The 21,523-nt window shown below is 33.9% G+C and overlaps 2 protein-coding genes across 3 annotated transcripts; one reads left to right on the top strand and one right to left on the bottom strand.

Moving 5' to 3' along the window:
• The first annotated feature begins 1,498 nt into the window (after positions 1–1,498).
• On the top strand, positions 1,499–11,375 carry LOC134256948 (transmembrane protein 192-like). Of its 2 annotated transcripts, XM_062739620.1 has the most exons (7): positions 1,502–1,558; positions 5,780–5,812; positions 5,913–6,026; positions 6,576–6,807; positions 9,107–9,241; positions 9,857–9,962; positions 10,872–11,375. In XM_062739620.1, the coding sequence occupies exons 1-7, from the start codon at positions 1,523–1,525 to the stop codon at positions 11,005–11,007; spliced, it is 792 nt and encodes a 263-aa protein (XP_062595604.1). In that variant the 5' UTR covers positions 1,502–1,522; the 3' UTR covers positions 11,008–11,375. The 2 variants fall into 2 exon arrangements, with proteins under 2 accessions (XP_062595603.1, XP_062595604.1); XM_062739619.1 differs by lacking the exon at positions 5,780–5,812 and having other exon boundaries at positions 1,499–1,558; positions 5,880–6,026.
• A 1,121-nt stretch (positions 11,376–12,496) lies between these two features.
• Positions 12,497–21,476, bottom strand: LOC134256949 (inositol monophosphatase 1-like). The gene is made up of 8 exons (XM_062739621.1): positions 21,368–21,476; positions 20,519–20,595; positions 18,125–18,258; positions 17,522–17,672; positions 16,963–17,071; positions 16,608–16,713; positions 16,279–16,430; positions 12,497–12,763 (listed from the first exon to the last, which is right to left on the bottom strand). Exons 2-8 carry the CDS (start codon positions 20,582–20,584, stop codon positions 12,657–12,659), a joined length of 825 nt encoding a protein of 274 aa, XP_062595605.1. The 5' UTR covers positions 20,585–20,595; positions 21,368–21,476; the 3' UTR covers positions 12,497–12,656.
• Between the last annotated feature and the right edge of the window lie 47 nt (positions 21,477–21,523).

Below are 21,523 nucleotides of genomic sequence, written 5' to 3'. Positions count from 1 at the left end.
ACACTATCCTCAAATTGATTTTTAGGATTAGAAGTACAGAGTTCTTGAAATCTTTTCAGTCCTGTCGTCAAGACCGATAAAAACAACCAAGGACCAATTACTTTGCGTTCTGTGTCCCCCCAAATGACCGGTAAATGTTGACAGAGGAACTTGTGAAAATCTGACAAAATTTCGTACCAATTACATGTACCGTCCTATCGTAATCTTTCAAACTCTTTTCTAACTTGTAATGGCTTGTTCCATGAACGCAAGTGTCAAACTATGATTGTTAGACTGATAAAACAGGTTATTGAGGATGCTACGGTAAGCCAAGTGAGAAAATCAAACTAGATTAAAAACATATGAAGAAAATCGACCCTGAGATAATTCAGTATTTTTTGAAATATCTAAAAATTCTACCTCCTCTATTAATATCGAAAAATTCTACCTCCTCTATTATATAGAGGGGGTAGAATTTTGCGATATTTGGCTTTTTTAGCAACTTACTAATAAAAATTCAGGTGCCTGTGGTTCTTGAGGATCTTCATGATGTTAGCTTAGCTGCAGAACTGTAGCTCTCTGAAAAAATATATATTAATTGATAGACCGGAGAGCTACAGTGCCACCCATTGAAAAAATTGTATATTTATTGCACACAGAAAAGTGCGCTCGGTTCTGGATTAATTCTTCCAAATTCTTACCTCAATTGCAAAAAACAGATTTTAATAAAGTCCTTAATCCTCTATCGATTACTTTCATAGTTTACATCTGTACGAAGCTCGTTGGACCGAATTATCCTGAAAACCAAAACGGCAGTGTAAATAGGCGAAATTTTTGATGATTTTAATTTCAGGGCCAGGAGGTCTATTAACAACAATTATAAGGAATGTTTTGTTGTGGAAACAGTGAAAGAATATGTTAGGAACACAACATGCACAAGGTTAGTAATATTTTGAGATGACAGTTTTAAAAACATGGGAGAAATAAATCAAGAAACAGCGCACTTTTATGTGCGCAATAAATATACAGTTTTTTTCAATGGGTGGCACTGTAGCTCTCCGGTCTATCAATATATATTTTTTCGGAGAGCTACAGTTCTGCAGTTAGCTCAGATTTTAATAACCAGAACAGGATTATGGTACTACATAAACTGCAAACTCATGTGGTATAATCAAATACATACCTGACTTTCACAACAAATACAAGGTCTGTTTCATGTGTTTGGGCGACCGTTCACTGATAAATCTGTCTCAGGAAATGTTGCGTGGTAAATGCGTGCCAGAGGAATATGCTATAAAATGAAAGTAGGAGTTCGAACCCGATTTTTTATTTTAAAAATGCTTTACAAGGGTTAAAAAATGCATTATTATTTATCAGAGTCTTAAAAGAGGAGTTATATATAAACCTGATATTATGTACCTGTATACACTTTGCTTTTTCAGAACAAGAACAATAGTTTAACAAAATCATTGATATCCGGAATTTAATGTTTTGTTGTAAGATTCTGTATACTAGATCATATATTTTATATCCGGTTTGAACCATGGTCAGTTTGGGAACGGACTCGCGTCAAACTGGGGTATTTTACAATTTTATATTTCATTTATTTTATATATTACGTTCTAAACTAGAAATTAATTAGATTTTACACAAAGAAAAAATTCTGAATACATGAGAATAGTCCTAGTAGTCGGACTAGGTCAATCCACTTTTGACAAAAGCACAGAGGCTAGTTCCCGGCATGTACAGCAGTGATTTTTCTACAATTTTTAAAAGGTGCCTGGGCCTTTTCAATTGCGAAAAATTGTCGACATTTGTGTCAAATTGGGAAAAACAATAAGATTGTAATTAACCTTCATATTGACGAGGAAAGTAAACAATCTAGTCGAACCCTCAGACGGGGGTATACCCTCAAACACACAAGAAAGTGTCGAAAAATAATAAACAACATGCTAATTACACAAGATTTTTAATACCGGGGAAGGGGATTATATGTAGTTCAACTTTAAACAAACAATTGTTTGTTTATTCATCTGTTTAATTAAATTATGAATAAAAAATCTAGTTGTATCAAGCGTGGAGGTCAAGGCACAGAATACGCTAACTTTGGGAGAGAAAAATTCTCGATTTTTGCAATAAACATATACTTTTTCGCAATACAATCTCTTTAAACATCTTTAATCTACCAAATTTGAGTACATACAAAGCTACGAAATAATCCATCACTTTGCACGAGCATATTTTGTGGACCACACATTTTTCCATGAAAAACGGCACTTTTTTAGTGTCTGCGCATGCGCCGCACCCCCGTTTGAAGGTACGGTTTTCCTATTTCCGTTTACCCCCGTTTGAAGGTTCGACTAGACTGGTAAATGTAATATCATTTATTAAATTTATTTGCTACAAAATTTCTTCAACAAAATACTGAAAATAGACCTAGACACAGTTCTACATTTTTAATTTTCTTTCATTTTTGTTCATAATGATTGTCCCATATTCCATTTTTTGCCATAATGGTAGACATAACTGAGAAAAATCATTCAGGATTTCTTTTTATTGCTCGAATTGGAGATGGAATAATCTTGACATGATTTATTTTACAAGCATGCATTGCTGTATTTCTCTGCAATTCTAGTATCTGCAGGATGAAGAAACAGTTTAATTTTCATGAAATCAAGGAAGCTTGTTGTAGAACTACTAGTACTTGCAATTTACAAAAAAAGCTATGTTTAACCGATTCACATGCATATTAAATTTCTTACGATGTATTGACACACAAGTTTGACATCCACATGATCGATGTGTTTTTCCAAGTCATGCAAACACACAAATAAACAGTTGTTTTTCGCCATTATAAATTCCAAATGACCAAAAACAATAGCGTTCCATTTTAGATAAGTCGTACATAGAAAATTCAATATAACCAAAACAATACATTTTGATTTTGGGAAAAAAACAGTTGAAAATTGGGAAAAAAAATAGTAATTTTTGAGAGGGGAAAGGGCAGATACACAGGAAGGTTAAGGTTACAAACAAATATTCTACTTGCCTATAAGATATGACGTCATAGTAAGCTATATGACATGAAGTTAAGAGATAACAATTTCTTATAATCTATATCTAAGATTGATATGAGGTCGTAAAAAATTAATCAAAATATGCAGAGGCATAGTACAAACAGAATTTTGTTGTTTCTGGGTCTCTGTAGTTATCACAGGGGTTAAATACCAAACCCGTGACGTCATAACTGTTGATCATGCAGTAGCAGAGAGAAAGTGAAATGTAATGAGAATTCTTGTAAACAAACACAAGAAATCGGAGTTTAAAAGCATTTAGAATGAATATCATGTGTGATTCATGTGGGAATAAAGCGTATGAATAAGGTATGGTAATATACTTCTACAAATTCTTCGTAAAATTAAAGCAGGGAGGGTGTTTACTTGCCGATCAGCCTTTCCTCTGTCGTTCGTAACAAATAAGATGCAAAAGTTCAACACTACGCCGTACACTTTGAAACTTAGTTTTTGTTTCTATCTAAAATTCTTATTCTATTGTTTTTGGAATTTGCTGCTAGAATCGTATGGTTTACGGGAATTAATGCATTTTTTTCGATGTTATGAACAAAATGTATAAATTTTTGGAAGATTTCGTCCGAAAGTGTTGAATAATTATTTCTATGATAGGACAGTACGATTCTAGCAGCACTTTTCAAGGTACAGAGATGTTTTTACATAATTATTATTACAAATGGAAATTAATTATCCCCGGGGTAGTGTTGAACTTTTCACTTTTTCATTAAGGCATATTTTCTAATTATAGACGTCACGTGGTGACGTCGTGGTGAAGTGCTTCATGTAGTATAAGTCCCATTGAAGTCTATAGAATGGATAATTATAACAAAAGTTTTATTCTTGACTTTTCCGATTTATTAGTGTTACATAATTATAAAAAAGTGTTAATTCGCCGAATTCTGGTCCATGTGCTGCCTTAACATACCCGCGTATTCAGACCTAAATTGAGTGTAGAAAAATCACTGTACAGTGAAACTTGGTTATTTATTTATTTATTTTATTTTACCAGATTTATATAGCACTTTTTTCATAGACATGTTCAAGAGTGCTTTACAACAAACAAGATATAGCAAATACAATACAGTGTTTCAAATCGAAATTAAAAACAATAACTCTACCTAAGAATAACATAGACAATTATATATTTAAAATTCTAATAAGACTATCAGAATTAATTAAGCACAGATATAACATAAAATAAGATTAAGGCTACTTAATACAAGTTTCGATGAGTTTGTAATTAAAAATTTATATTACTTTAAAATAGAAAATTTTAAGAACGATTAAAAATTAGGTTATAAAGTTTACATGAAAAAAACATAGCAGAAAGTAAAAACTTAAAAATATCACATTTTAGCACCACTTCCTACTCAATATATCCAATGTTTTTTGATTGTTAATACCTCCAGTTACTCAACATAATAGGAGCGGAAAAGATGTGTTTTAAGCTGTCTTATGAAAGCGTTAAGTGTCTGGGCGTTTCTAACTGATTCTGGCAGTGCGTTATAACAAAATCACTAGGACCTATGAAATTTTTTCGCAATATCAGTAATAAGAAATTCGTTAAATTTATATTGCCGGGGATCCAAGTGTGGCAGTCAGCCAGATTCGATCACTGGTGGCTGGATAGCTCAGTTGGTAGAGCACCTGACCAGAGTTTCATGGAGCCAGGTTCAAATCCCGGTCTGGTCCGCTGCATTTTCTCCTCTCCTGTTACATTTGGTTCTGTGCCATGCCCTTGATTTGTGGATTTGATAGGTGGAAAACCTGTCAACCAGATTCAACCTGCTAGGGATGAGCCTGGGTTGGCCGGGGTCTTTGGAGGGCAAAAGTCTTTATGGAGGGAGTAATGTGACAGTCAGCCAGATTTGATGGCCGGGGGCTGGATAGCTCAGTTGGTAGAGCACCTGGCCAGAGTTTCAGGGGGCCCGGGTTCGAATCCTGGTGTGGTCCGCTGCATTTTCTCCTCTCCCATTACACAAGAAAACTTTGCTATTTCCGTTAATCACAATATCTGTGTTCGAACTGAACAAGTTTAGCTGTAATGATTATTTATTTAAAAAGACATGGACAGTAATTCTAAAACAACAGTTACACAAGGGAGGACAACATTTTGGACCCCTTCCTTGCTTTAACCTCTGTTTTCGTTATGTTTTCCCGTATTTTACTGACTCACCACCCTGGATCTGTCAACTAATGATTCTATTTTAGACTAATAATAGTCCAAACACACTCTTTAAGACAGTAAAGGGGACAGAATACCAAAACCTCAGGGTTTTTCTACTAGTTAAAACAGCTGCTAATGAATTATAAATTGGGGGGGGGGGGGGGCGCATTATAATTCCGTATTAGAATGTAAAATGCCTAGGTTACTTTTACTTTCTGTCATAATAAACTGCTCTAAAGAGCAGTGAACTGTAGATGCTGGGACACTAATTTTACCTCTTTCTTTACCTTTTCAGGTTTACTTTCTCCTCTAGCACTGCAGTGTCTAGGAAGGTGACTGAGAGCAGTGGGAGTGTGACATTAGTTTTAGTGTATCTTTTCACCTTTTAGGGCTATTTCTTCCATGACCACAGTAGTGTACTGGAAGGTGTCTTGGAGACAAAGAATTGTAAATTCTGTGACACAAGCTTTAGTCTCTTTTTATATTTTCAGGGCTATTTCTTCCATGACCAGAGCAGTGTACAGAATAGTGACACTAGTTTAATCTCTCTTTATATTTTCAGGGCTATTTCTTCCATGACCACAGTAGTGTTCAGGTCAGTGACCGGAAGACAGTGAATTGTAAATTCTGTGACATAAGTTTTATTCTCTTTATATTTTCAGGGCTATTTCTTCCATGACCACAGCAGTGTACAGGATAGTGACCGGGAGGATCTCCTCTCCGAGTCCCCCACCCTCTCTGCCAGCATTGATCCACCATACAGAAAAATCTACACAACGTGGGCGGCAGGGCTGGAGATTCTTATCATTGTAAGATTATCATCATAAGCTATACATCAGTGTATCAACACATTTACAGTGCATAATATAAGTAGAGATGTAACATATGGAGTTCAATACAGGACACTGTGTATTAGAGATGTTTTATATAATATACCAGCTCACACTGAGTATACATGGTAAAGAAATGTTCAGATTACATAGAGACTATTAAATTAAATAGAGATTCATCAAATTATTACAGCACAATGTGTATAGAAAAGTTTATATTATACACACTGAGATTCTCTAGAGGTCCGTTATATTGTAATACACACTAATACAATGCAATGTGAAAAAATTTTAATAATTATTTAATTTAATAAAAAAAAATTATTGCAAAATATTGTTGTTTTATGCATATGAAATTGTTAGAGACAAGTTTTATGTTAGAAATTTCTTTATGTGTAAATTAATTAAAAAGTATTGTCAACTCCATTTCTTTGTAATCTTGATTAATATGATGATGCTAATGAAATCATATACTCTTTAACATTTACAGATTGTCGTAGAAGTATGTGTTTTTTTCTATTTTGACAGATTGTCGTAGAAGTATGTGTGTTTGTGATTCCTTTAAGAGGGGTATGTACTGAGAATGTGTGTACCGACCTTTCAGTATTATGCTATATACATGGGGGGCTGTGGTTCGTGATTCTACTGTTTGATTTCTTCTATCGAGTCCAACACAACAAAAATAGGAAGCTGGGTTACCTGGAGTTTTACAGAAAAACTCGTCACATTCGTCGAGCTCCATTACTGGTCAACTCAGCAGGTGAGATTCATTGTTAAACAAAAATTGACCTATGAACGTGTGCATACTTACCTGGTAAACATGAGCGTGTGCCTAAGTAATGGTAGTCTTACAGAGTGCTTTAGAGGTCTTTCTGTTCAGTTTACTGAAATTTCTCACGTTTAACTTAATTTGAAGAAATATGTAGGATGTTTTCTGTGGAAAACCCTAATTACTGTAAATATACTATATGTGTACTTAAAATAGCGGGCTTCATATTTTATCAGATTAAGTGCAAACAACAATGCGCTAATTCATGAATACTAGTAAAAAAAAAATTTATACAGTGTAAGTAGAATAAACAGTACAAAAATGTGTAGCACTAATTCATGATTATGCCAACAACTCAGTATCCATTGATTGCGCTAAATTTTGAATAGGCAAAATTATGTACACACACAGTATAACATTTAGAGTTCTATTCTATTTAGCGATTATGGTGGAAAGCATAGTCTGCTAAATCAAGTAAAATGTTTTATGTCTAATGCATTCAGATAGCGCTAAATCAGACCTATATGCTAAGTTGTGGAAAAAATCAATTTCTGCCAAATATCATACATGTCAAATATTGTACGAGGGTCATTCAAAAAGTTCGTAGACTTTTGTCCTAACTTTTTTATTTAACGTCATATTATATCCAGATTTGGTACAAATATTTTAACAACAGATTCAAATAATTTGAGTAAAAAAATTGGAATGTATCCTCATATTTATTAAAATTACCAAGGATTTAGAACAGCAAAAATGGGGTCACGGAGCACCGTCAAAATTGAGTAATTTTCTAATTTTCACTTTATAGTATTTACAGCTATACCTCTAATAAATGGAGCTGAAACGAAATAAAATTTACATGTTTAAATAAAGTATTGCTGTATTAATTAAAATGAAATCAGGTTATGTAATATCTCGTTCCATTTAAAAGATATCAGCTTCTAAATACATATGGACTTGATTAAAAAAGGCAAAAAACCGTGACGTTGGAGGACGTCACGGAGCAGCAAGTAGCAATAAAATTAGACTTTACATTCAGGAAACTTTTTCTACAAGCTTAAAAAATCCTTATAAATCAGGATCTGTATGAAAAAAAAATCTGTGTATTTGTATTAAGTTGAAAATACAATTTTTGAGTGGTAGCGAGTTTGAATCGGACGATGGATTGTCTGCAAAGAAACAGGTTTAAATTAAAAATATTGTCAAAAGAGTTAGGAACGTCATTGAACGTGATGTGTGCTTCAATGTTGCAGAAATATTAAAGTTACATGGTAAATCAAAGAATTTGAAAACAATAACACTCTAATTCAAGCTATAATTGTACAATTGTTAGCAAACCAGGTGTTAAGTATTGTGGATATGTGTTTTGAATGGAGAAGACGCAACAAACCGTGTTTGAAATAACAAAAATGTGTATACTTTTGACAAACTTTCTCAGCGTAGTGTTTGACGTTATAATATTGCTTAACCGTGCTCCGTGGTAACAAGACATGTTGCTTTTAATTTTGGCTAACGTGAGTTCTGTTAAATCAAATGGAATGAAACTTCACACTTCGACAAAATAAATGTTTATGTTTACGAAAATGTGTTGATCTATAATCTTGTAATAATCATATGACGATGAGAAGCATTGTCTACGTATTTTTTGAATGACCCTCGTACATTTACAGTATGGCATTTCTTCTCCAATCTTTGTAATTATATTGACTCTTTCAACTAACAATTTGTAGTCTTCAAAGAATTGACTTTTTTTCATTTTATTAATTAGGCCAAACAAAAAAATAACTTTGTTTACTGTTACATGCTGAAATAAAATAGAGTCGGTAGGTAGGATTTTTTTTTTATTTTATTGAATTTTTTTTATACACAAATTCACATGAATTGGTTGAATTACAAAACAGTTTTACCATGTACCGTGCCTTAATTTTGTTTGGGCTTGTAATATGGGTGGTAGACAATATTATCTTTCTTGCCAACTGCCTTACAACTCAGGGGTGTGCAATTAAAAAAAAATCAAGTACTTACCCACGGGCTTGTAACAACAATAAAGTTATTAGTCCGAAGTTAAAAGTGACCAGTCCAAATATTGGGGCAAAAAACTGTAAAAACTAATATTAAAAAAGTTCATAGTTGAGAAAGCTAGGGCCGAATTTTATGACGAAAAAACAGTTTGGGTCGGCGATTGAATTAGGGTCGGTCGGGTAACCGTAAACAAACATATTTTTTTGTTACGCCTTAGCACTAATAATTTCTTTTAATTTACGTGCAGTTCAATCTCTCTTTTATTCAGCGAATGCCATCCTGGTGATTGTTCTGTGTCTGTACGGTAATCTAGAAAACAATAATAAGGACCAGAGACTGGGTCTTCAGATTGGAATATCAGTAGAAATGGCTGCCATCTTAGTTGTCCTAGTGTGGTATATGGGTAAGTTTTAGTAACTGTTAGAAATGGCTGCCATCTTAGTTGTCCTAGTGTGGTATATGGGTAAGTTTTAGTAAGTGTTAGAAATGGCTGCCATCTTAGTTGTCCTAGTGTGGTATGTGGGTAAGTTTTAGTAAGTGTCAGGGCTGTGAATGATAATGTAATTTGAATGAAACCTTTTAATTACACGTGGGCTTAAACTTTCAACCTCATGAATGGGAAGAAATCAAATTTTACTTTTTTATTGCTAGTAAAGGTTTGTTGTTAGGTTTGTCCTGATCCCAGGACCAGTCTAAGACTTGATTAAAAATTTCAGACAGTCATAAGTTAGTAATTCTTATATACTCGGGTACTTATGCATAAAAATTTAAATGCACAGTATGTCTGGGCAAGAATTTTGAAGAACATTAAAATTTCATGCCTATTCTATAAATTAACTTTAAATACATGTTTTTTCTATACATGTAATTGATTTTAAAGAAAACTATTTTTGTGAAGAGTATGTTTGACCATCGTTGCAAGCCATGGGTTAATTGTCCATTTGTTTGTGGAAATGGAATAAACACAAAACTTGTGGCTTGGAACGATGATGTTTGACATGCTTCTTTCTACTTGTAGTGATGTCTGTAAACTTTAACAAAAGCCAAATAGGACCCGATGTGGTTAGAGAGGACATGATGAACAGCTTCCTTCAAAACAGTGTCACCTCCGAGATTGGATTCAAGTAAGTCTACAATTACAAAACAATGTCAACTCCGTAATAGGATTCAAGTAAGTCTACAATTACAAAACAATGTCAACTCCGAAATAGGGTTCAAGTAAGTCTACAATTACAAAACAATGTCAACTCCAAAGTAGGATTCAAGTAGGCCTACAGTAGGCCTACAATTACAAAACAATGTCCCCTCTGAAATAGGATTCAAGTAAGTCTACAATTACAAAACAATGTCACCTCTGAAATAGGATTCAAGTAAGTCTACAATAAAACAATGTCACCTCCGAAATAGGATTCAAGTAAGTCTACAATTAAACAATGTCACCTACGAAATAGGATTCAAGTAAGTCTACAATTACAAAACAATGTCACCTATGAAATAGGATTCAAGTAAGTCTACAATTACAAAACAATGTCACCTACGAAATAGGAGTCAAGTAAGTCTACAATTACAAAACAATGTCACCTACGAAATAGGAGTCAAGTAAGTATAGGTCATATCAGTGTCACTGTACAGAGAAACAAGTACAAAACTGTCAGATCCGAAATAGGATTCAAGTAAGTCAAATCATGATCAGTGTCACTTCACTAGACAGAGAAAAATAAAATGGCGTTATTTCCATCATTAATTAATAATATCATATGGAAGACCTAGAGAATATGCCATCTTCAAGCTGCTTTATTTACTTTAATAAGCCTGCAAAAATAAATGAAGTAAAAATAAAGAAATTTAGAAATTAATAATAAAGATAAAACAAGAAGGCAAAAGTAATCATGAACAAAACAGTATGTTTCTTTACACAATGAATTATTAGAAATCTGAATCGCATTTGCTTTTAATTTTATGACAGTTACTCTGACCAGGTTAGGGTTAGGGGTATCTAACACACTGTTTTATAATCCATTCTTTCTCTACAGAGATGATAGTTATTCGGACCAGGTTTTGGAGAGGCAGGCAGACATGATTCGATATCTCAAGCAACACAACTCACAGCTGGCAAAACGCCTTCTGGCACTGACAGAAGAGAACAACACGCTGAAAGCCAATAGCTGAGATCAACACAAACAGCTGTCAACCAATCAAAACAGAGCTCTTATGTGGGAACAGTGCAATGTGATTTTCTTTATGCTTGAGTCTGTGTCAGCCACCTGATATTTCCAATCCAGTATTATCAACTGTAGACGTCAGTGTTGTGTGGTTAAAGTTAGCAGTCAGTGATCATAGGAGACAAACTTATGGTTTCACAAGTGTTGCCATCTCTACTGAATTGTGCTTATAACTTAATTTATAATTCAATGATATCATTCCCCTTTCATATTACTGCTGTACATGTGTCCTAATTTTGTGTTTTTACTTTTGTCTGACTACTTATACACTTACTTAAAATAAGATTTATTAGTATTAAATCATACACAAAAATATGATGTGTACTTGAATTTAGAAATTGCTTATAAATGGTTTCTAACTGTCCATTTCAAAGGTAACAGTCATATTCTTTTAAAATACATACACTAACACTGCATTTGGTACTGTAGCCATTTTGTTGTCCATCCCAATTTTTAGAGATCAGTGAGCTACAGATCTGCACCCACTGGGACATAAGCTTAACATGTTTAAGCTGGGGATAAGGTGTTCATACATCAATTTAGATAAAACTCATGCTATTCTATTACTTTTAAGACCTGGCACCTGTTCAGGTCTTTCAGACTTAGTTAGAGTTACTTATAAATTACATTGTGTAAATGCATTTGAAATTGTCTCAATTTATGGTCTTTAGGCCATGCTTTAGGGCCATAAGACAAACTCCCTTTGATCTGAGTCTTACTTTTCTACTATAATTAATTCCTTTGGTAAAAGTGAGACTAAGATAAATCAAAGTACTCAGAAGTACAGATAGCCGGGCTCATTTACAGAGTAGAATGAATTTACAGAGTAGAATGAATTATTTTAAAACTATCAATATAAATGATAAGACAACACTGACAGTGAGTTTTTCAATCCTAGTACCACGGTCCGATTTTGTCAGAATCAGAATTAATCTGGTACCGCAGCTTAATGTAAACAAACAGGCCAGTCTGGTTCCCTCTCCTACTTTACCTCGTATGTGTAGAGAACTACGCTACCACTGATTATCAAAAATCCTTACGCTAATGAACTACATGTACCGGTATGTTCTTTGACTTAGGACTGATGTTTTCAGAGTCATTACTACTAATGTTTATTTATATAGATGAAACTTCGTATCATTTTTGTTGCTTTATTTAGCGTTTGCATTATCTCAAAAGCGGTTGAGAGTAAGAACTATATTTTTGCACGTAACTTTAAAATGGCGACTATGGGGTCGACATCCTGTGTTGAACAGGATCACATAAGGCGGCAATTGCTCTTTGAGCAATAAGCCCGGCTAAAAAGGACCTCGTCTTAGTTTTATGGCCCCAGAGCTGGGCTCCTCCACAGTGGCAATTTAAGAAGACATGCATACTCCAGTTCTTTGTCAAAATTACATTAATATTTAGAATTAAATTCACAGAAATCTGGATGAAGATTTTGAAATTTATTACATATACAGGTATAGCTCTAACAAATTATTATTGCACTTGATCATTGTTGATAAATACTAATTAAACATTCATAAAGACATACATATCAACACAAAATTAAGCTAGAGATCATGTATTATTTAAAACTAAAAATTGGTTGTGCTAGTCTCGTTCAAATTCTATGTGTGTGAGTAAAGGAATTAACTGGTCCGCGATGGATTGATTACAGGCAGCTAACACCTGTCTGCTCAGGAAATCAACATCTCTCCCTATAACAAAAGTGAAAGTAATCAAATGTTGTCATGTGATCAATAAAAAAGAAACAAGAAGACTGAGTAACCTGAGGGACCTTTTAAGGAGACTGGTGGGTCAACAAATTAATCCCAAATTAACCACCAGATTTAACTCATTTTTTTAGCTACGGTATCTTTAGCTATCAACTATCATATGGCAAAGAAAAAATTCATACTTTTTAGTTTAAAAATTTGATCATTTTTGTATATCTTTATACAGGTCTGGACGATTTCCAAATATGGAAGTCAAGAACGATAACCGAAAGTTGCTATAAATGTACATTTGCTACACATAATTATTTTTCTGTCCAATCAGACAACAGCATTTTTACACACCCCAAAACATATTTTAAAAGAACAACAAGAGGCCCATGGGCCACATCGCTCACCTGAGAAGCTTTGACCATTCCGTACTTTACCAGATTTCCCCCTTGTAATACATTATGTATCCCCACCCTACCCCACTGATCATAATTAAGACATTTTTGAAATCAACTACCCCAGGATCCTTCCATGTGCAAATAAGTTTCAGCTTTTCTGGCCCGGTGGTTCTTGAGAAGAAGATTTTCAAAGATTTTTCCTATATATTTTTATGTAAAACTTTGATCCCCCCATTGTGGCTCCACCCTTCCCCTGGGGGGTCATGATTTGAACAATTCAAAATCTACATTACCCAAGAATGCTTCCAAATAAGTTTCAACTTTTCTGGCCCGGTGGTTCTTGAGAAGAAGATTTTCAAAGATTTATCCAATATATTTCTATGTAAAACTTTGATTACCAATTGTGGCCCCACCCTTCCCCCGGGGTCATGATTTAATTTAGAATCTACACTATACCAGGATGCTTCCACATAAGTTTCAGCTTTTCTGGCCCAGTGGTTCTTGAGAAGAAGATTTTCAAAGATTTTTCCTATATATTTCTATGTAAAACTTTGATTCCCCATTGTGGCCCCGCCCTTCCCCCGGGGGTCATGATTTGAACAATTTAATATCTACACTACCCTAGGATGCTTTCACATAAGTTTCAGCTTTTCTGGCCCAGTAGTTCTTGAGAAGAAGATTTTCAAAGATTTTTCCTATATATTTCTATGTAAAACTTTGATTCCCCATTGTGGCCCCGCCCTTCCCCCGGGGGTCATAATTTGAACAATTTAGAATCTACGCTATCCCAGGATGTTTCCACATAAGTTTCAGCTTTTCTGGCCCAGTAGTTCTTGAGAAGAAGATTTTCAAAGATTTTTCCTATATATTTCTATGTAAAACTTTGATTCCCCATTGTGGCCCCGCCCTTCCCCCGGGGGTCATGATTTGAACAATTTAATATCTAAACTACCCTAGGATGCTTTCACATAAGTTTCAGCTTTTCTGGCCCAGTAGTTCTTGAGAAGAAGATTTTCAAAGATTTTTCCTATATATTTCTATGTAAAACTTTGATTCCCCATTGTGGCCCCGCCCTTCCCCCGGGGGTCATAATTTGAACAATTTAGAATCTACACTACCCTAGAATGCTTTCACATAAGTTTCAGCTTTTCTGGTCCAGTGGTTCTTGAGAAGAAGATTTTTTAATGACCCCACCCTATTTTTGTCTTTTCTTGATTATCTCCCCTTGCGAGGGGATATGTCCCTTCATTTTAACAATTTAAATTCCTCTTCACCCAAGGATGCTTTGTACCAAGTTTGATCAAAATTGGCCCAGTGGTTCTTGAGAAGAAGTCGAAAATGTGAAAAGTTTACAGACGGACAGACGGACAGACAGACAGACAGACGGACGGACGACGGACAAAATGTGATCAGAAAAGCTCACTTGAGCCTTCGGCTCAGGTGAGCTAAAAAGATAACATGTGCTTTTGTTTTTTTCCCTAAAAAGATTTTTTAAACAAAACATTTGTAGAAGTAATATGAAAACTTTTGAAGAATAAGGTATTCCCCACATATTTACCGTGAACAACCTTGATTTTATCCCGCTAAAGAAAATAAATATGCACGATAGAATGTAATCGTTGAATTAGTACTGAGGGATAGCACCAGCAAATTCCTATCAAGTTCAATTATAACATTTACCAGAATAAATTATATGTTGGTAAATATAATTTTGTTTAACCATCCGATTTTCATCGACAATGCCTAAATTCCACGTGTATAGATCAACTCATGAAAGTGTTAATCATATGGACTATTCACATATACATGTAGTTTCAATCATCACGGGTTTCATGAGCGCCGAATACTAAGCTATGCAGACTTTATATGGGCATAAGGAAAGGTGTACACGTATAACGTGGAGAAAAGAGAATAACTAAGTATCGTAATTACATGTATACATGAATGCGTTTTATCCCAATGTCTTACCTCGCATATCAGAAACTGCATTGACTATTTTGTAAAAAAAGACACTCAAAAAATTAATAAAGACTGATATCTATTCGATAAGATTTTTATGTCAGGCTCTAAAAACTGAAAATTTTCCTTATTTATATCAAATTTTTAACGTAAGTTAAACTTTTGGGATTGCTACCTCTAGTGACAGATTTTTTTTACTTAAAACATATTATAAGCTTTCAAGTCGTGTTTGTTCAGGGTAGAATTGTCATAAATATTATATTATTCCCAAATGCGCATAAAGTTTACAAAAAGTTTGTTTTAAAAAAATCTTTTAAGCAAAAAACTTATAAACCACGTGTTTTATTTATTTCCTCATGGGTTTGTCTAAATACTGTTATCTGATTGGTCAGAAGGGCTAGCGCCTTGTTTATTCCGTGTATTAATAGCAATTCACAGTTATCGTTCTTGACTTCCTTATTTAGAAATCGTCCAGACCTGTTATATGGAGCTTTTCTTTTAAAGGAGATTGAAATAGTCTAAAAATGGCTGGCACCCCCCCCCCCCCCCCAGCCTCTTTAACTCTTGAGACATATTTATTACATGTTGAATGAAAAGGTAGCATAAAATGTAGGAGGTACCTGAAAAGATGCTATGAGTAAACAATGTGTTTAAGTTACCTCAGGGGTCATTAGATAGTTAGGAGAAAAACAGAATGTGTTGACATTACCTGAAGGGTCATTGGATAGTTAGGAGTAAAACAGAATGTGTTGAGGTACCTGAGGGGTCATTGGATAGTTAGGAGTAAAACAGAATGTATTGAGGTACCTGAGGGGTCATTGGATAGTTAGGAGTAAAACAGAATGTATTGAGGTACCTGAGGGGTCATTGGATAGTTAGGAGTAAAACAGAATGTGTTGAGGTACCTGAGGAGTCATTGGATAGTTAGGGGTAAAACAGAATGTGTTGATGTTACCTGAGGGGTCATTGGATAGTTAGGAGTAAAACAGAATGTATTGAGGTACCTGAGGGGTCATTGGATAGTCAGAAGTAAAACAGAATGTATTGAGGTAATTGAGGGGTCATTGGATAGTTAGGAGTAAAACAGATTGTGTTGATGTTACCTGAAGGGTCATTGGATAGTTATAAATAAAACAGAATGTGTTGAGGTACCTGAAGGGTCCAACAAGAGGCCCCCTGCTTCAGTAAATATTATCCCAGCTGCAGCAAAGTCCCAGATGTGAATGCCATACTCAAAATAGGCCTCCCCACTTCCTGAAGCAACCATACACATATTGACAGCGGCAGAACCCAGCATACGTACCCTAAAGTGAACAAAAATAATTAACAGAGTAGCCATACAGAACCCAGCATACGTACCCTAAAGATGCACAAAAAATAATATACAGAGTATCCATGTATATCCTCGATAGACAATGCTGACAAGGCTACTCTTACCCTGTGAATTGTACACAATATCTGATGAAACAACTACTACCTACCCATGTGAGGCCTCCACCACTTTGTGGACATTCTTCATCTTTGTTGACAGTATCTGTGAATCTCTAGAATTCCCAGCCTCAGTTATAATAACGGACTTCTTAAGATCTAGAAAAAAATGGAAAAGTTAAACAGCAAAATTACAAAAGTAAAAGACTGTGTAGGGGTATTAAAACTAGAATTTTGAATTTTTTTCCCTCCATGAAGTAGAATTTGTTCTATGAAATACTAATGAATAAGGGAAACTTTATCCTTGAGAACAGTGCAGCTTCAAATTGATTAAAATGCACCTTCATACTTTACGTTTTCAAAGAATACTTTTTCTAAAGATAAGGGTGACAATTAACATACACTGACCTTTGACCTTGGAGACTGTTATTTTCTGTTTGTTACAATAAGCTCCGCCCCCTCTGGATGCTGAGTACGTCTGTCCTGTTACAGGAAGATGTACAACCCCTACCACCATCTGTGATATATAACACAAAAAATGTACCCCAGTACTGTAACACTTGTTAAATAAGATATAAGGAAAATAGTCATGCAGTCAAATGAATTGAACAGATGCATAAGGAATAAGAAAAACAGTGCAGCCTCATATTCCTTCAGAGAAATTTTATGAGTTTTGAGATACAATTTTTGTAAATTATTGTATCCTTTAGTAGCTTTAATGGACAAACTTATACATACAAAGGTTTTAGCAATTAGGAATGTTGTGTACAAAGTTGGCTGTTCCATCAATGTAACTTAACTATTTCTTAATGGACAGACCAATACAAACACAGGTCTGGGGAATGTTGTGTACAAAGTTGGCTGTTCCATCAATGTAACTTACCTCTCTCTTAATAGACAGAAAAATACAAACACAGGTCTGTGGAATGTTGTGTAAAACGTTGGCCGTTCCATCAATGTTACTCACCTCTCTGTTAATAGACAGACCAATACAAACACAGGTCTGAGGAATGTTGTGTACAAAGTTGGCTGTTCCATCAATTGGATCAATAATCCAGGTTGGTGTGTCGGTCCATTCTACTTTCTTCCCTTCTGCTGTGGATTCCTCCCCAATAAACCTGGTATTAAAAAACCATGGAATCAAATTACAGACTGATTTATTTTAGTCAACTCAAGTAGAGTATGATGAGTTAGATAATTTAGAAAAACTTAATACAAAACTGTACGAGTAAAATACTCCTACAGTAAGATTTATGTATGTAGTCTGTCATGTTAAACACGGCTTATTTCTTTTACAACCCTTTCACACAATTAAGTTGGATGTTTTCACTTCTTTTACAGACAAGTTAGATCATCATTTTTTCATGAGTTAAAAACTGGTACAATACCTACTAACAGGGACCTATATACTAAGTATATAGGTCCCTGCTACTAAGAAGTTTGCTTTTTTGACAATTCTCAGTAAGGAGTATTATGCTTTTTACAATGCTTACTTATGAGAGTGGTACTTTTACTGCAGTTAATAGGTATTTTTCCTGAAGTAAAGATTTGATCAGTTTACAATACTTACTTATGAGATGGGTATTTGTCCTGAAGTAAAGAGATGATCATTTTCTCTACAGCTTGGTCGGTTTCCGTGACAATATCTGCGTACGATTCTTTTGTTTTCTGATCTTTATCTTTGTAAAATGCATCTTTGACGACCTGTCAATCAGCAAAAAGATACCTGCTGTACTGAAGAATCAAATATCACCGATATCAGACTAGATGAAGTATGTCTGTGGTTAATACAAGTAGTTATACAAATCATCACCAACCCGCTACTAACAGATATAAAGGAACTAGACTCATTCTATGTTCTCACAGTAAGAACATCTACCAAATGAAGAATCCACTGAAGTGAATTTAATTTCTCTTTCTCTGCCTTCATCTCTCACATAATACATAGAGGATATTCAATTATGTTTCCACTGAAGTGAATTTATTTCTCTCTCTCTGCCTTCATCTCTCATATTTTCACAGTGCGAAGCACGAGTGAAAATATCTGAAACTTTCTGTACTCATGAGTGAATATATTCATATTCCAGTAAAAACATTGCCATTTTCTGTTTATTACATTTTTAAAATAAAATTCTTTGATTTTTTCAGCCTCTGTCTTTTTGTAATTAGTACATAGGCCTCCTTACCGCATAGTTTATAAATTTAGACGTCATAGCTATGTGAGGTGAAAACACTGTAAGCATGGATTTAGCAACATAATTTTGGTAATTTTAACAGTTTTATTTGCGGTCAGTGTGGTTTATTTATTTTCATCTATCTTGCATTAGGTCAAGGAAGATTTTTTTAAAAAGCACACTTAACTGGAATTAATAATATGATCATGATTTTCATCACACTGTGACAGGATATCATTTTGATATCCTTTCACAGTGTGACAGGATATCATTTTTATTCAATGAATAAATTACAGTATTTCACAGGTAAAAATGTAATAAATTCTTATCTCCTTTGTTTTCTGAGCCACTTTCTGTACTGCATGTTGGGATATATTATCAATTCCAGTAAAGTGTGCCTTTTTTCATTATCTCACAACCTATGATGACAGCTGCACTCAAAATAATTAAATAGTACACAGCTTCTAACCCCAAGCTTTATAACTTGAAGTTTCTTCTTATCCCTGATTGGTTGCTTCTGCTAATGACTATTTCCCGTCAATGTTGATAAATTGAGTTGCATGACTAATCACACTAATCACACTGCAGGGATGTGAATTGTTTACACTGGGTGCATCAGTCAGAAAAGATTATGATGTAATCTGAAACGGCACACTTAACTGGAATTAATAATATGATCATGATGCTTAACTTTGTAGATATATTTTTAATATAACCGCATCTTTCCGGCTTTCACATCCACTTTCAGTGTGCCATATTATACAGTACACATCTTTGTAGATATGTAATACTCACCTCTCCTGCTTTCTGGGCCATGTTATATAGAGCACATGCATCTTTGAAGATCTTTAACGACGTTCGATCCTGATATTTAAAGTCTTAAACTTTTTTTGCCAAGTATATTTTTAGTTTCTACATACATGGCTTAATTAAAATTTAAATAAAAAAATGGGGGTCAATATGCTTCTTTTAGCGCTACAGTACATTTAATATGACCTTTCTGCACTGAACTTTGTGTCTTAATTAAAAATTACATCTGATTTTCCCTCCTGATATTTTTATCCAATTAAAGCATAAAACAAAATGAACTCTAAGTCTGTTAAAAAAAAGACACTTAAAAATTGTGACCAAGAAAAAGTTTCAAATTGAATCGCATAATCAATTATTTGACCTTTCTGCACTAATAAAATGTTATTTTCTTTCATTGAAAATATAATAAGCAAGAAAATGATTTTAAAGTCTTAAACTTTTTCTGATTTTAAGCAAATAGGTCAAAGTTATCTTGAATATTTAGAGAGAGAAAATCAAAAGTGGGGGTATATGATGTACATTTTCAGATATTACTAAAAAAGTGTGAATTTTACGTTAAAATAGGTCTTTTTTCATTTTCACAATATATTTACTATATTTGTCACGCTTTGTTGATAGAATTCATAAGAAATAATTTAATAGATATTTCAGAACCAGCATAACATATTTCACTGCAAAAAACAGATTTGTGTGCAACCAGCATGGAAAAATAGGTATCCAAAATTAACAGTACTGTTATAGTTCAAATGGAAAAAACTGATCATTTTCGTCTAAAAAGCCTTCCGCCACAAAATATAGTCCCTACCTTAATTCTACTTGAATGGAATTTAATCGCGGTTTTTTCATTTAATATAGTTTAATTTGCATTGTAGAATTCAGTTTTATTGATAGAATCTAAAAATGATGCTTAATTTTATGAATAAAGGACCTGCGCGAAATACGCTCAAAATATCAGGATCGAACGTCCTTAATTAACTCACCTCTCCTGCTTTCTGGGCCACTTCCAATGCTGTGTTGAGGTATTCAGACAAAGAGTGATCAGACATTTTTTTCTTTCCTGTATAAATCAAAACAAAAGAATTAATATTTAGATAATATGATAGTCACTTTCAAGTAATTCTACACTTCATCATGTTCATAGGTCTAAAGATGAATCTCAGAATTAAATGGGCGTCAGTCCAAATATCTAGCCCAGCAGAATCTCAACAGAGATTAGCCTTAAGGTTAAATTAGCAATTTTATATTAAAAAGCACAAGAAAGAAAAATACATGTAAATGGTAAATTATGAATTAGATTTTATTTCAATAATAAACATGATTTTGAAATTGTTGGTTTATTTACTTAAAGAAATTAAATCATTAATTTTTTTTAATTTAAACCATGATATTATGTTTCTTGAATCAGGAATTTATCTAGGTTCTTAAGGGAACTATTAATTGGAAAATATTAGGCTTCTATTTGAGACTAGGGTTTATCTCATTTTAATTTTAAAATGACAACCATGTGACCAGTCAACAGGGGGTTTGTTTTTGGCACCTGATCCAACATTTGATGTTTTTAGAGGTCTGTGTGACTTTTGTGAACTTTTAAACTTGCATGACTATACTATTTGTTATATTTTTAAGTAAATTCATATATTTTTTGCCAAAAATTAATAAACTGTAACCTTCACAGACTGAATTGAAAATTAATACCTTAAACCTAAATTGTTAAAAGAATTTCATCAATTCGGTAAATATATAAGATCATTTCAGATGGGAAAAGAGAGGGAAAATGCACTGAATTGATTTAATTTCCATATAACTTTAGTTTAGAAAGGATGACTTACCAACTGGGTCTGTCTTTCACTTCTATGATAGGATTAAGAGTGATCTCCCTTTGACTGTATAATGTTTATCGACATTTTAATGAAATTCTGCATTTCATTTTACTTTTATTCAAAATTAAAAGCAAGCTGTTGTAAATTTGGATATGTTTCATTAAT

Source organism: Saccostrea cucullata, unplaced genomic scaffold (assembly GCF_032062105.1).
Source record: "Saccostrea cucullata isolate Sc308-1 unplaced genomic scaffold, CSIRO_AGI_Scuc_v1 ctg858, whole genome shotgun sequence".
NCBI lineage: Eukaryota > Metazoa > Mollusca > Bivalvia > Ostreida > Ostreidae > Saccostrea > Saccostrea cuccullata.
The sequence above is the reverse complement of the archived record's forward strand: the minus strand, read 5'-3'. Positions and strand labels throughout refer to the sequence as shown.